Source organism: Octodon degus, unplaced genomic scaffold (genome assembly GCF_000260255.1).
Source record: "Octodon degus isolate 3935 unplaced genomic scaffold, OctDeg1.0 scaffold00088, whole genome shotgun sequence".
Lineage (NCBI taxonomy): Eukaryota > Metazoa > Chordata > Mammalia > Rodentia > Octodontidae > Octodon > Octodon degus.
In genome coordinates, this window is record NW_004524664.1 from 6,993,958 (window position 1) to 7,008,618 (window position 14,661).

General features: G+C 39.9%; 1 protein-coding gene across 1 annotated transcript in view; it reads right to left on the reverse strand.

Annotated features, from left to right (window-relative positions):
• Positions 1-13,351, reverse strand: part of Unc5d (unc-5 netrin receptor D) — a 260,172-nt gene extending 246,821 nt beyond the window's left edge. Inside the window, exon 1 of the mRNA XM_023722024.1 lies at positions 13,108-13,351. Within this exon, the coding sequence (XP_023577792.1) occupies positions 13,108-13,351 (244 nt within the window). The remainder of the gene's footprint in view (positions 1-13,107) is intronic.
• Positions 13,352-14,661: the final 1,310 nt, after the last annotated feature.

Consider the following 14,661-nt stretch of genomic DNA (forward strand, 5'->3'; position numbering starts at 1 on the left):
TTGCAGGCAGGCACTTGTGCCATTGAGCTATATCTCTGATGCTTTTCTTTTTTCTCTCCTGTCTTCTCCAGTGTCCTGGGACTTTGATAATCTTCCTTTGCCCTCTGGCCTTCCTGCTAATCACATTTTCTTCTTTAAATCTCTATTTTTCCATCTCCCTTTTTACCTTTTATCCCTTATCTTTTTTTCTCATTAAACTTTGTTTTCATGGGCCTCAAAATTCTGTGGCAGATTTTTGCTTAAGTTGTTTCCATTAAAAAGTATTGATTTAAAAAACTAATAATTTAAAAACTGCCACACACACACACACACACACACACACACACACAAATGGTCCACAAAAACATTCTCCTTTCCTTCTGAAGGTTTTACAATGCATTGTTATCATTGACCAGTCTTTCACTATTAAACTTAAATGGCCAATTGGGAGAAACAGTTCTGAGGCTGGTCTTCTGCCACTGATGAAGACTGGGGTGGCAGGTATCAGAAATAATATGCATTTAGCCTTCTGAGCTTTGTGGGAATACTTGGTGACCTTGCCAGCTCCAGCAGTCTTCTTGTCCACAGCTTTGATGACACCCACAGCAACTGTCTGTCTCATATCTAAACAGTGAAACAACCCAGAGGTGGGTAGTCAGAGAAGCTCTCAACATATATGGCCTTGCCCGGAACCATGTCAACAAAGGCAACATCACCAGATTTCACAAACGTGGGCCTATCTTCCTGCTTCTTACCAGACCAGCAATCAATCTTTTCTTTCAGCTCAACATACTTGCAAGCAATGTGAGCTGTGTGACAATCCAGGACAGGGGCATAGCCAGCCTTACTCTGGTTGAGATGGTTCTGTCTTTGACAGACACTTTCTTGACAGTGAAGCCCACATTGTTCCCAGGAAGGCTTCACTCAAAGCTTCATGGTACAGTTCAACAGAATTGACTTCAGTTGTGACACTGACTGCAGCTGTGACACCATGCTGGGTTTGAGAACACCAGTCTCCACTTGGCCCGCAGGGACAGTGCCAATACCACCAATATTGTAGACATCCTGGAGGGGCAGCTGCAAAGGCTTGTCAGTGGGGCGAGTGGGTGGAAGAATGCAATCCAAAGCTTCAAGCAGAGGGGTTTCACTGGCATTGCCATCTTTACGAGTGACCTTCCATCCTTTGAACCAAGGCATGTTAACACTTGGCTCCAGCATGTTGTCACCATTCCAACCAGAAATTGGCACAAAAGCTGCAGTGTCAGCGTTGTAGCTGATTTTCTTAATGTAGGTGCTGACTTCCTTAATAATTGCCTCATCTTTCTTCTGGCTGTAGGGTGGCTCCGTGAAATCCATTTTGTTAACACCAACAATTAGTTGTTTCACACCCAGTGTGTAAGCCAAAAGGGCATACTCATGGGTTTGCCCCTTCTTGGAGATACCAGCTTTGAATTCACCAACACCAGCAGCAACAATCAGAACAGCACAGTCACAGACTGAGATGTGCCTGTAATCATGTTTTTGATGAAGTCTCTGTGTCCAGGGGCATCAGTGATGGTCACATAATACTTGCTGGTCTCAAATTTCTACAAGGAGATGTCAATGCTGATACCACGCTCATGCTCGGCTTTCAGCTTGTTCAAGACCCAGGCCTACTTGAAGGAACCTTTCCCCATCACAGAAGCCTCCTTCTCAAATTTTTCAATGGTTCTTTTGTCAATGCCACCACATTTGTAGATCAGATGGCTGGTGGTGGTGGACTTGTCAGGCTCCACATGTCTGATGATGACAATATTAATGTGAGTCATTTCCTTGCCCAGGCTGGCTTGGACTTAGTGATGGTTTTCACTACACATGTGCTCTCCCAGCAAACCCATCGTGAAAAAGCTTATTTTCTGTCTTTTTTCCCTACTTTTTCTTTTATCTTCTTTTATATTCTATTTCTTGCCAATTTTTGTCCTGCCTTTATCCGTTTTTTGTTTTCCGTTAGAACTGAGGATTGAACTCAGGCCCTTGGACTTGCCAGGGAAGCGCTTATTCCACTGAGCATTCTCCCTGGCCCCTTTGTCCAGTTCTATAGATATCTTTCTACTTCTCAACAAATTCCTTTGTATCACTTTTCTTTTCTCCTCATATCATAGACATTAAGGTATTAAAGTTTACTTTTGGCATCATCACATTCCCAAATCCTAAATCATAAATACTATAAATACAAAACTTGGTTAATGTTTTGATAACTAACTCTGTAAAATTACTGTTGAATTATTTTCTGCCATTAGCAGAGATATAGTTGTTGCATTTAATACATATTAGCTGCAAATCAATACTTGGGTTGCCTTAAAGTGTACATCATAATTGACAGTTTCTTCTCTAGGAATAAGGGTGTTAGAAAACTATCTAATTTGTCTCAGGCAATACTAGCCACATCATCAATTTGGTTGACCATAAAGGTCACCTTACCATCTTATAAAAATTATATTCTCCTTCTGGATTAGATTCTTTTTTTCCCTAAGGTCTTAGGTTCCACTCATATGAGGTCTTTGATTTTGTGAAACCATAACCCTCTAGGAGAACTCCTGGAAAATCAAGACTGGTTTTTACTTATTATGCTTTGTCCCTTTGTAGTGAAAGAGCTATTTTAATAAGACTGCATTCTAGGCAAGTAGTACATTCTTTCCCAAGACTTCACTTCTGTAAAATTTATAAACAGTTACACATATGTGTGTACGTATGTGTGTGTGCATATGTATATCCCTGAGATATATCCAACAGAAGTAGCTCTATTCAAGGAAACTCCTCTCTGATTTTTCTCCACTGAGGTTCATGCACTAGTATTGCACGCAGAGATAGCTATCTACTTCTACATCTCCAGAGATGACAGCTAACTTGTTCATAGAAAATGCTACAGTGGCACAAAAGCTCCAAGCAAATAAAAGATGGCATCTCATAAATAAGAGTAGCATTGTGCCCAATAACTTGCATAACTCTAATAAGCATAGAAAAGTCCAACCCTTTAAATTATTGTGCAAATTATACCCATCAGCCTCTGTTATGGAGTAGAGGCTTACAGAATATAAAAAATATGACTATGGTACTGATATGCTAATAAGCCTTCTACACTGCAGCATGGTTTAGTTGTGGATAGACTAATGTTGGCAGCAGATGAATAATTGCTCTGCATGTACTAAACATAACAGAGCACCACAGAACTTCATCATTTGTCAGCTTTATTTGTTTAAATGAGAAAAATGCTGACAGCAGTTATTGCTGTAATCCCCTTATTTATCAGATGGAGAACACTAGTTACTCTAAACAGGTCTAGTCCCTGTTGGGAGGCTAAAAGTTAGACAATTTTCCTACTAATTGAAGGGAGATGCTTCAGTATTCAAGGAAGGGAAATGGAAAAGTAAGGAGGAAAGGAAAAGAAAGGGAAAAGTATTAAAATAATATATTTCTGGTCAACTTTTAATAGAAGAACCACAGAGTCTTAGTGTAGGATCCCAACTTGTTCTGTAGGAAATGAACAACTCTGGTCCAGTACTGAACATTTACTAACACAGCCGCTCCAGCCCACTGCCTTCTAACAGCTGTTCAGGCTCTTCCATCTACAGCTCACAATCACACTTCTGCAAAGCTCTTAAGTCTCATCCTCTCATCCTGCTGGGGCTATTGTCACCCCTAGTTCTCAAACACCTGGTGATTGGCAAGGATCTGACCCACTTCTCAGATGCACACCTCCCCTGCAGGCAGCTTTAACTCTTCTGTCATTTGGAAAAGCACAGTAGGAGGATGCTCGGATTACAAAACTGAGCAAGTAAGCAAGTACTTCAAAAAGGAACCAAGTCTGTCTTTATCCTGAAGTACTTTTTTGTATTCCATCCTCCAGAGAAGCAGCAGGACACCAGGGAGCTAGGCTTTTGTTTGATTGTTTTCTCATTTCAATCTCTGGGCCTTTCAAGCCTAGTGTTTTATGAACTCTGTGCAACACAGTCCATGTTGTAATGTTTCATAATTGTTTAGGCACAAACCAAGGGAATTATTATTCGACTTTTCCTATAGACAAAGCTCTACATAACAATCCAATACTACATGAGTAAAGGAAGAAGAAAAGCAAACCTTCCTTCTTGTGAAGACTGATGCCTTTCTCATAGCTCATCAGATGGTCTCAGCCCCTCTGACATCTGCATTGGGACCACTGTCCCTTCTTTGCTGTTTCTTAATAGACAGGAAGCAACACAAACAAATGGAGGCAGCCAGGGAGATGGCTCAGTGGAATAAGCACTCTCCTGGCAAGCACAAGGGTCTGAGTTCAATCCCCAGTTCCGCCAAAAAAAAAAATGGAGGCAGTGAGCCTATACTTTATATAAAGCAATTTTGGGGGCTGGGGAGATAGCTCAGTAGAATAACCGCTTGCCTGGCAAGTACAATGGCCTGAGTTCAATTCCCAGTTCCGAAAAAAAAAAATTCCACTTATGAACTTATCATAGTCCATGGTGAGAACCTAGAAAATATGCTTAAACAATAAAAGCGCTTCCTTTTTTTTTTGAATCTCTTCTATACATGGAATAACTACACATTGTTACTATCAGTACTGATGAATTGCTACACTTGTTTGTGGGGGCCTTTATTAATGCTATTTCATACAATATTTTATCTTAACATCAAGTTAGTATTATTTCTGTCTTTATTTTTACACTTTTGCTGCAGGTCCTATAACATAACGAAACAGGTGAAAGACATTATAAGGTGTATGACAAATTTTTTATGTTTGTATTAGTTTTTAAATTCAACAGCTTGTTATACTGCACACTGTTGTCTGCAATGTAGTTGCTCAGATTACCAGATATACACACATACAATTGGTCAAAGTAAAAATTTCAAGCATTAGCAGGCTTGTCTTTAAAGCTGACAGGATGACTGAATGAGAGACCACCCCAAGACCATGAAATGGCCACTCTGCTCTCCGTGGAGGCAGAAGCAGCTTCGTGAGCTTAGGAAGCATTCTACCCAGAAATTGAAGGCATTAAAATCATCCACTGCATTGTCTGCCTTCTAACACAAGACTCTGGGGCTCCGCCAAGGACACATGACTCTCATCTATTGGAAATTTCCAAACTCTGCCATATATGGAAGAGCTGTCCCAGGACGGCACCTCCACAACTTGAGGGAGCTCAGATGCCTTCAGGCCAATATGCTATGGAAAATAGTAAATTAAACATAGATAATTAAAAGGTAGGACCATATTTCATTTTCCTGGCAGATGATTAATTAGGACTAAATGTGTTTTGGCTCTTCATCCTAGCAATAGGATGAAAATGTATTCTGACAAAAAAAAATAGTTATCTTCTGAGTGTACATGTGCACTGTGTTTAATGAATACTCTTTCTTTCCCCAGGATAATAAGCACTTCCCGTAGTCATTGGAAGCACCACAGGTTCAGACTTAAGTACAGAAACAAAGAATACACCCAAGATTTCCAGTTTCTCCCACACCAGAGATTAGAATTAATCAGCTCAGAGCTGTCTGCTAGAGAAACGCAAATTAACTTGATAGCATTGTCTGATAACAGCAAGAAGAAACTGCAGAAGCGGCAGTGGACATGGCAGGGTTATTCAGAGGACAGAGTCCCAGGATGGCTCTCAGCCCTGGCACATTCAGAATGCTGTTGAAAAAGTGCTTAAAATGTCTAACTATGTGTTTTCCTTCAAAGCTAGCTTTCCACTCCTGCTCCCACTGAAATACCATTGTACTACCAGTAGGTCATGGTCCAAGGTCACAGCATGTAACACAAAACATGTGACACAGTGCTGCTATGAGCTCTATGAGTAAAATAAGAATTGAATATACACTGCAGGAATGAATCACACCTGAGGAATACAGTATTATTCCATGGATGTCAAATAGTTACCTGTTAATAACAATTCTTTTTGTATTCTGGGGATTGCAAACATGTAGTATTATGGTTTTGGTTTTTGAACAATAACCAGTCATTTACCATCTTTCACAAAATGATACAAAAGAAAATTTAGCACTTTGAAGGCTAACCCTGATTGGGCACTTAAATTGCATCATGCTTTAGCTCAGCCTGTCAGCTATGCCAGGTTCTGCAGTCCTCCCAACAGTGAACACAGATGCTTGCCACTATCATTTTGCATATGGGGAAACCGAGGCAAAGGGTGCTCAGTGCCTCAGGCCCCAGGAGCAGCTGTGAATGGAGAGCTTCATCTCAGGCAAGGCAGTCCCTGAAGCACACATAGCATGATCTTAGACTCTGGACAGTCTCTGGGGGTTTTGTTTCAGATCTTATAACTCTTATTTCAAATAAATAAACATACATCTCTTTGAACATGTTTGAAAGGACAAGACTGACAAAAATCTAAAGATACTGTTGAAAAAATTAAGAGTTTGAAGCAAATCTCAGATCAATAACAGAAACCTAGTAAAGGGATAAGCCACTTTCTATCACTGTTGAGGATGCAATGAGAATAAGTGGTTTCCATATTTTGCTGTTGTTGGAGGAAATGTTAAACTAGACACCACTGACACAGCCTTCGTACTCTGCCCCTGGTCATGGAAGAACTCATAAGACTTTTCTACCAACCTTTTAAGAATTTTTCAGTCTTCCCAGAGAAACCACACAATCAGCTCTATGAAATCTAGGGTAGGGAGGGAGGATAGCTTTGTAAAAGTGAGTTTTAAACCCACAAACTGTCAATGGACCATTTGAGAGATTGATTATTACTGTGTTCCCTGGTCTACAATAAATGCTTCCCAGTGTGCCTCGGTGGCTTCTGCATCCCTCAAAGTAACTTCAAATTAATGGTTTTCTGGAGGATACTATATTCAAATCCTCATCACCAGTGCAGCAAAGTTCTGAGATATAAACTTTAAAGATTTACTACATTTTTATTTCCACCCTTCTCCATTTTTTCAACATAATCCTTTAACCTTTTATCTCCACAGAGCAGTCCCAGTTGTTTAAAAAAATAAGGAAATCACACACAACGAATTCCCTGAAGTGATACTCTTTAAAGAAAAAATATTAGTCTGCTGGCATTGAGACTTTTCCCACAACACACTGGAATACACATTATTTCACTCATTAGAGTTTGATATCTCTAAGGTAGAGAAAGATAAGTGGCATGCAGCTTTGTTAATGGGACTCTTGGTTTTATTGAACAATAAAGAAGAGGTTTAGTTTTGATAATACCAGTTTCCCACAGGCAGCATAAACTTGGCTCTCAAGATGTGATGGACTTGTTGTTCTTGGTGTTGTGTAGGAATATGTCTCTGTGTGTTGTGTTGCATTATATTTCTTAATTTTCTGTTGATGAATATTCCCCTCTTATGGGGGCACAATTTTTGGGTTGGGATTATCTCTCAGTTCTAAGCTTCCAGATGCTAACAGAGGCAAACCAAGGAAGAAGAGTTCCCGTAGTTCCAAATGAAATGAGGCAGAACAAATGAAAGCAGATCCCTGAGCTTGCTTAGAGAACTGAAAGTGTACATTACTAAGAGGTATCGCTATGCCTGTGCAAACACAGTAACTCATGTCAAATAAATTGTACTTCTGCAGGAAAGAACTCTAGCTCAGGGTTTTTCAAGCTAAATTGCATGAAAACACACAATCCTTTTTCTTCTTATTTGAACTGCTGGATGACGGGGGCAAATTACCAGAAAGACCAAAGGCAGTTTGCAACCTTTAACAACTGAAAGGACTTACTGTTTCCAATTTGGAAACACAAAAGATTCTGTGGCCAGCCCAAGCACTCCCAGGCCATACACATTTCCCATTAGATGGGGAAAGAAAGCACGTGCTTGAGTAAGAAGTATATAGAAAGCATTTGCTAGTTCAAAAGTGGACAATATGTTGGCTTGAGACAAGAAAGGTCTTATATTTAGACAGGTCTTAAAGAAAGAAAAGGGCCATCCAAATAGCTCAGCAAATTAAAGTGTCTGCCAGCAGGTACAGGGGCTGGGTTCCATCCTGGACTTGCTGGGCGGGCTCTGCCCCTGGGGTGCACTGAGAGGGCAACTGAGACTGGGTGTGGTGGTGTACACCTGTAATCCCAGCTCTTGGGAGGCTGTAACAGGTAGATCACTACCAGTCAGATCTAGTAGTGAGACCTTGAACACCCTGTAGACTGTTCCCTAAAATACAAAAGAAAGAAAGAAAGAAAGAAAGAAAGAAAGAAAGAAAGAAAGAAAGAAAGAATATGGACAATTCATTCATTCACTCTGTGCATGTTGTATTTGTGTCTGTGTATCTGTCTGTCTGTCTGTCTCTCATCAAATGTGGTCACATTGTCCTAGGTCTTATAGGGTCATTCAGGTCTACTGGACTGGCAGGAATTATTTTACAGATCCAATCAAAAGCCATTAAGTCTGTAAAGATAGTGAAGCACTGTTGTTCAGCACGGCATTGGAGAGCCCAAGGGACGTAATGCATCTGTTTTTCAATATCTGAGGCCGTTTTGTTTCCTACTTTAATTGTTCTTATGTATTGGTTTCCGGTGGAAGGGCTCCACTCATCACCGACCTGTTTCTGCTATTCTAGCATTAATAACAAGCTTCAGAGTGACAATTACAGTGTGTGGTACACAGTGATTTTCCTTAACTACATAGAAAACAATTTTATTCTTATTGATTCAATCAAAATAACTTTGAAAGAAATGGTTGTGCTTATTGAATTCTTTTCATAAAGGTGAGTGCTAAAATTTAAATTTTTTCAACATCATTTTTATTATTTTATAAATTTAGGACAAGATCTACAGAGTATATAAGGTCTCACTATGAAGATCTGACTCCTAGGGATTCTCCTGTTTTCAGCCTCCCAAGTGCAGGGTTTACAGCATGTGCTACCACACCCATCTCAGTCTTAGTCTGAGCATGCCCTGGAGGAGGGGCTGGCATGGCACACTGGGGACTGAACCCCAGCCACTGCACTCTGTGGAAGCAGGTGCTTTAGTCTGCTCAACTATCTGGCCAGCCCTGCAACATTATTTCAAAAACCTGGTATATAATCTCTGCTGATTTTGTCATTCATGAATGCTGGCCCATTCTTTTGAAATAAATAAGTTCTATTTGCTTCATCTTTAATTTTTTAAGGAGAATAAAACAGTAAAAAATGAAACCAGAAGCAATGCAGACTTTTGCTGAACAAAATGATATGAATTCAACAATGGTTGTTATACTGCACAGTGTTGTCTTCAAATTAGTTGTTCAGATGACCAGATATAAGCATGCAAAACTGGTCCAAAAAAATCAAAAGAGATAAAGGGCTTTTTTTTCAAGCAAAGAAAGGGAGATTTTTACTTAGAAGAATATTATCACAATGCTCTCTGCAAGACATAGAGTTGCCTAGCAATGGGAATTTAAAGAGAGAAATAATAACAAAACAGAATGTTGTGAAATTACAAGAGGTTGTACTGCTAAATTGGATTGTAATACTTACCAAGAAAGCTTTAAATTAGAAAAGATATAATGCAATTTTCCAGCAGCATTATAAAAGATGGCTGCTGATTTTTCAGTTCTTTCATTTATTTAAAACAGTTTGGGCTGGCCGATAGCTCAGCAGACTAAAGCGCCTGCTTAGCCAAGTGCAGTGACCTGTGTTCAATCCCTGGCATACCGTGCCAAGCCCACCCCTGGGGTGCATTGAGATGGTGACTGAAACTAGGGGTGGTGCTGAGCACCTGTAATCTCAGCACTTGGGAGGCTGAAAACAGGAGGATCACTAAAGTCCAATATGTGTAGTGAGACCCTGTAGATCCTGTGCTAAATACATTAAAATGAAAGAAAGAACAGTTTACATAATGGGATTCTGCTATGCCGAGTTCATGACTAGGCAAAATCCAGAACATAGACATCTGGGAATAAATCATACAGTCCCAGAAAGCAACTGGTACTTGACTTTTTTTTAAGCTGGACTAGTTGAGTGTAAGATATATCAACATTTATATTTTGACATTGTTTTCAGGTTATTGCTCATATAGTAGGACGCTATTGCTTATACAGTAGGTCCCTATTTTCAGAGCTTTCTGAAATTTTTATGCTAAGTGAGAGTGTTATTTTGTCATACTTAATCTCTCTCAAAATCAGTAGACATACCAAAAGGTCTCTGAGATCCCAAACTTGAGGGACCCAAGTTAGAAACCAAACAGCATGATTTGATTTGTACTTTTCGCATTCCCTTGATTATGATAAATGCTTTCAAGAAAAGAAAAAGTCTACCTGCACTTTCTCTTGATTATGCCAAATGCTTTCAAGGAAAAAAAAAAGTCTACCTGCATCCTAGGATCACCTGCATCACCTATCTGTGTAAGAAATATGACGTCAAATGAGACACTGGCTCTTACAGAGATGACAGACATAGCAGTAAAGAACAGAATCTTAAGTGGTGGATGTGTAGAACTATAAACTGAGGAAACTGAAATCCTAAATTGATGCATAATGGAAAACAATAAGCCATATGTAGAAACCCTTGTGTAAGCAGGAAAATTTGTGGAGGCTTTGATTGGGAAGGAGAACACTTGAGTAGCTAAGGAAAAGAGGCTTGTAGTGTGGAAGAATGCACCTGAAGTCACAAGAGAAAAGTATCTGGTTTCTAGAAACAGTAATGTTCTGAGATAGTGACTCTTGAATTTCAAGATTTTTTTAAGGTTTAAAATAGGGCTAGTAGATTATCACTAAAGTGTATTTTAGTTGGCAAATTGATTGTATGACTGTGGTCTGAAGAACTACATTTCTAAAATAGGTACCCTTTTTTCTTCCTCATATAACTGCAATTCTAATCTAGAGTAAGTAGGGAATTCTGAGAGAGATTTGGGACACTTATCTCCAAAGTTTTGAATTTTTATTGCAATCTCATATTACTTGAGAGCAGCATAATGATTATAATTGTTCCTGAATATAATGTCTACTCCTCTATGATTTTCTTTATTGACTCTGTCGGATGTAGATACCCCTCTTCTTTGCTCCTGACGTGGTATGTCTCTAGATGCTCTTTGAGCTTTGCTGCTCCTTTTCCCTTGAGAATTCCCCCATTTTCACAGCTTACTCCTCCTCTTCTTCCTCTTCCTCCTCCTCCTCCTCCTCCTCCTCCTCCTCCTTCTCCTTCTTTTTCATTTATGTATTTGGTACAGGGTCTCACTATGCAGCTTGGACTCATAGTGAACTTCCTGTTTTCAGCCTCCCCAGTGCTTGGATTGCAGGCATGCACCCCATGCCCAGACTTAGTCACTGGCTCAGCGTGCCCTGGCGGTGGTGCCAGCGGAGCATGCAGGACCGGGGATTGAACCCTGGTCCCTGAGCTTGCCAAGCCAGGTGCTTAGTCCACTAGCTATCTTGCCAGCCCTTCCACTGCTTAATCCTTTACTGATGACCAAAGACATTCTTCTGTCCTGAATTCTGCATCCTTATCTATATTTTTTATTAGACCCCATAAGCAATTTCAACTCAGCCTGGCATACCATCTCAGATTTTTTCCTTGTGAATGTAATTATCTGTACTAATTATATTAGCCTTCTTGTAAGAGGTTTTTATTTTTCCATATTCATGCAACCAATGATATTAAATAGGCCCTGTGTTGATATTTACTGAAGTTCTTTTTGTATTAGACTTCTAGTTACTTTTTCTGTGGCCATCAATCCAGAAGCAGGCTTCCTTTTCTTTCACCCTAGTTATCCAGGTTTCATTCTCCACTCTTGCTTCTCAATTCTATTCCAATCACTCCTGTCAGCCCCGAACTTTGAAGCACAGCTCCAGCCCTGGCACTTACACAGCAGTGTAATCAGTCCCCACCACCCAACTACGCTTGTGAAGCCCTTCTTAATATTGCTTTAGAGGCCTTCCATCCCACTGATTAAACTACATTTTATTTTTATATGTTGCTGGTCTCTTAGAATAATCTCAACCAAACTAATTTTTTGCTTAGCAATATTAAGCTTTCTTTCATTAGCTATTATACATGACTTGAACACAGCTTTGATGCCTCTCAGTGCCCTGGATGGCAGCATTATTTTTGAACCCTTTCTCATATCATCACTTGCAGGGCACCTTTCCTAAAAGTCCTACACAGATGTAACCTTTTCTACTATTGTTCTATAGTATCATATTCCTCTCTGTCGGCATTTTTCCTATGTTACTTAGTGCAGTATTTATTGGTGTGTTTGTCTTACTCTTTTCCATGGGTGTGAAGCCCACTCAAGTTTTCTATTTTTTAACACTCAAAAAGGTCTAACTTAGTATATTGAGTGTCATTGCTATGCACACTGTTAATACATTGAACTCCTGAAATTTCCTAATTATATTGAGGTTTTCTGACTTACACAATAGTTAACCTTTAGTGAGTTGATGAAGTCAGAATTAATGAAATCAGTAATCTAGGTTAAGATCAAACTGGATCTGATTTGAACTACTAGAGTTCTAAGGCACAAACTCTCTACCATACATTAAAATATAGAAGTTATACATTTTCAAGGTTTTAAGTTGAATGAGCTCACACAGTGCTCCCTCTCATATAGTGGTGCTCAACGAACATTAGATAGTATTACATTAATTCTCAGCATTTCTAATGTCTCAGCCAAGCCACCCAAACTTATAAAGATGCTGCTGAAACCATTCCACATTGCAGATCCTGCCAGAATACAGTGATTTAATTTGGGAATCGTCATCAAAAGAAAGTTCTAGAGGACTCAGAAAGCACCAGCTGTGAAGAATAAAGTACAGAAGAATAAGATCTAGGAGTAAAGATGAAAGGAATTGAAATTATGGTGCTTAAAATGATTTTTGATGAAAGACTTAATATTTGACTCAAAAATATTTAAAATTCCAAAAATGAAAACAGTAATTGCCTGGTTTTATTTCCAGTGAGAATATCAAGTTACACATGATAGTAAGTGCTTAAAGTTATATGGAGTGAGAAAAATGCCTTCCATATTGGAACAGACTACCAAGGGAAATTTGGAGTCATTTAAAAATAAGCTTGAATCTTTTATGTCTAGCATGATGTAAATACAGTTTCATACAAATAAGGCTATAACAGCTGGTTTTAAGTCTTCTCCAGACACGTAACAAGGTGAATCTCTGGGCACTGCCTTGGCTTCTCCTGAAGCCCCAAACTCTTACCTGAACTCTCGTCTAGACTTTCCTCAGAGATGTGCTCATTTTGGTGGACCCATTCTCCATTGCATTTGAAGAATATCTGCATGGCTGGTCTTGCTTTGCACCTGAGTGCAATGGGGTTGCTTTTGATGATATATGCATCATCTGGCTCCTCTATGAAATGAGGCAGTGTCCCTGGAGCTGAGGGGATGGATTCAGGAAGAACTTCGCCACTGTCGGTTCCTGCAAAATTGAAGACAGATGACATTAGAATTGCCTATGTTGACAACTCATAAATGAGAAAACAGTGCAGAAACCACCAGGCCTAAGAAATTGAGCTGATAATTTTTCTTCAGGTTAACACTGCAGGCTTATAAGCTCTGCACAGCGCAACTGTTTTCTAGAAGCAAACCATAGTATGGTATATTTCCAGGTGGACACACATGTATTTGTTGAACAAAGCATAGTAATGGATGGGAGAACCCTTGAGTGTCTACAAAAAGAACTGGGGAAAATATTTGTGGAGCTTGAGGTTGAATATCAAATTGCATTCTGCTGAATGGTTGCCCCAGAAGTTTCAGGGAGGATCTCACATTGCCCAGAAACCTTGAAAATCTGGAGAGATACATGTTGTCCTCCCACAGATGTATGCAAATGACAATAGAGACATTGGAGGACAACCAGAAGATAGTACCCAAATTCTAATTTTTTTTTTGAACTGGGAATTGAATTCAGGCTCTTGCACTTGCCGGGGAAGTGCTTATTCCACTGAGCCATCTCCCCGGCCCCATAAGGATTTTTTTTTTTTTTGCTTCGAATGTCTTCAGAGCAGGTTTGGCTGGCCTGAGTTGTGGGGATTGAACCACAGCAACCTGAGCCTGACTGCTTTATTGAAGCAGACACTTAAAGAACTGAGCTATGAGGCAGGCCCCCCAAATTCCATTTTTTTTAAACTTGCTACTTTGAGGACTGTCTGGTGTCTTTCCTGGAATAACCTGTCAACCGCCTACCCTTGAAATGAAAACAGTTCTGCTTGCCTATGGCCCCCACTCCTCTCCCAACACTTGTCCATGAGATACTATGGGTTTTCCCTACTAAGGCTGTGAACTAAAACCAACCACTAAATGGGTCTGACTGTCAGTAGCTTTGCTGACATCTGTCTGACAAGGGGAAACAGTTATGGTTCTCCCTTAACTTTAACTGACCAGGTATCATAAAAGTATAAGCCTGAGTCAAGATTTTGATTTCTTGAGCAAGCACAAAAAGGAGTGAATGCTGGGGGTAGGGAGTGTTGGTAAGGCCTGGGGCAGAAGAACTGTGTAATTTCGAAATCATCCCACTGCAAGAGTGAAGAAAGTCAAGATTTCAACAGCAAGATCATGTCTATCCTCCATAAGGTCCTTTTCAGGGAGACCAATTCTGTCTTTTGAATTAAACTGAGGAAAATAAGAGAGCCACTGGAAGAACCATCCTTCCCATTAGATCACCTCCCAGGAGAAAGCCTAGCTATGGGATCCATCCTGTCCCTAGCCTGGCTTCCTGCCTACTGTCACTGAAAGCCTGAGCAGAGTCCCTAAC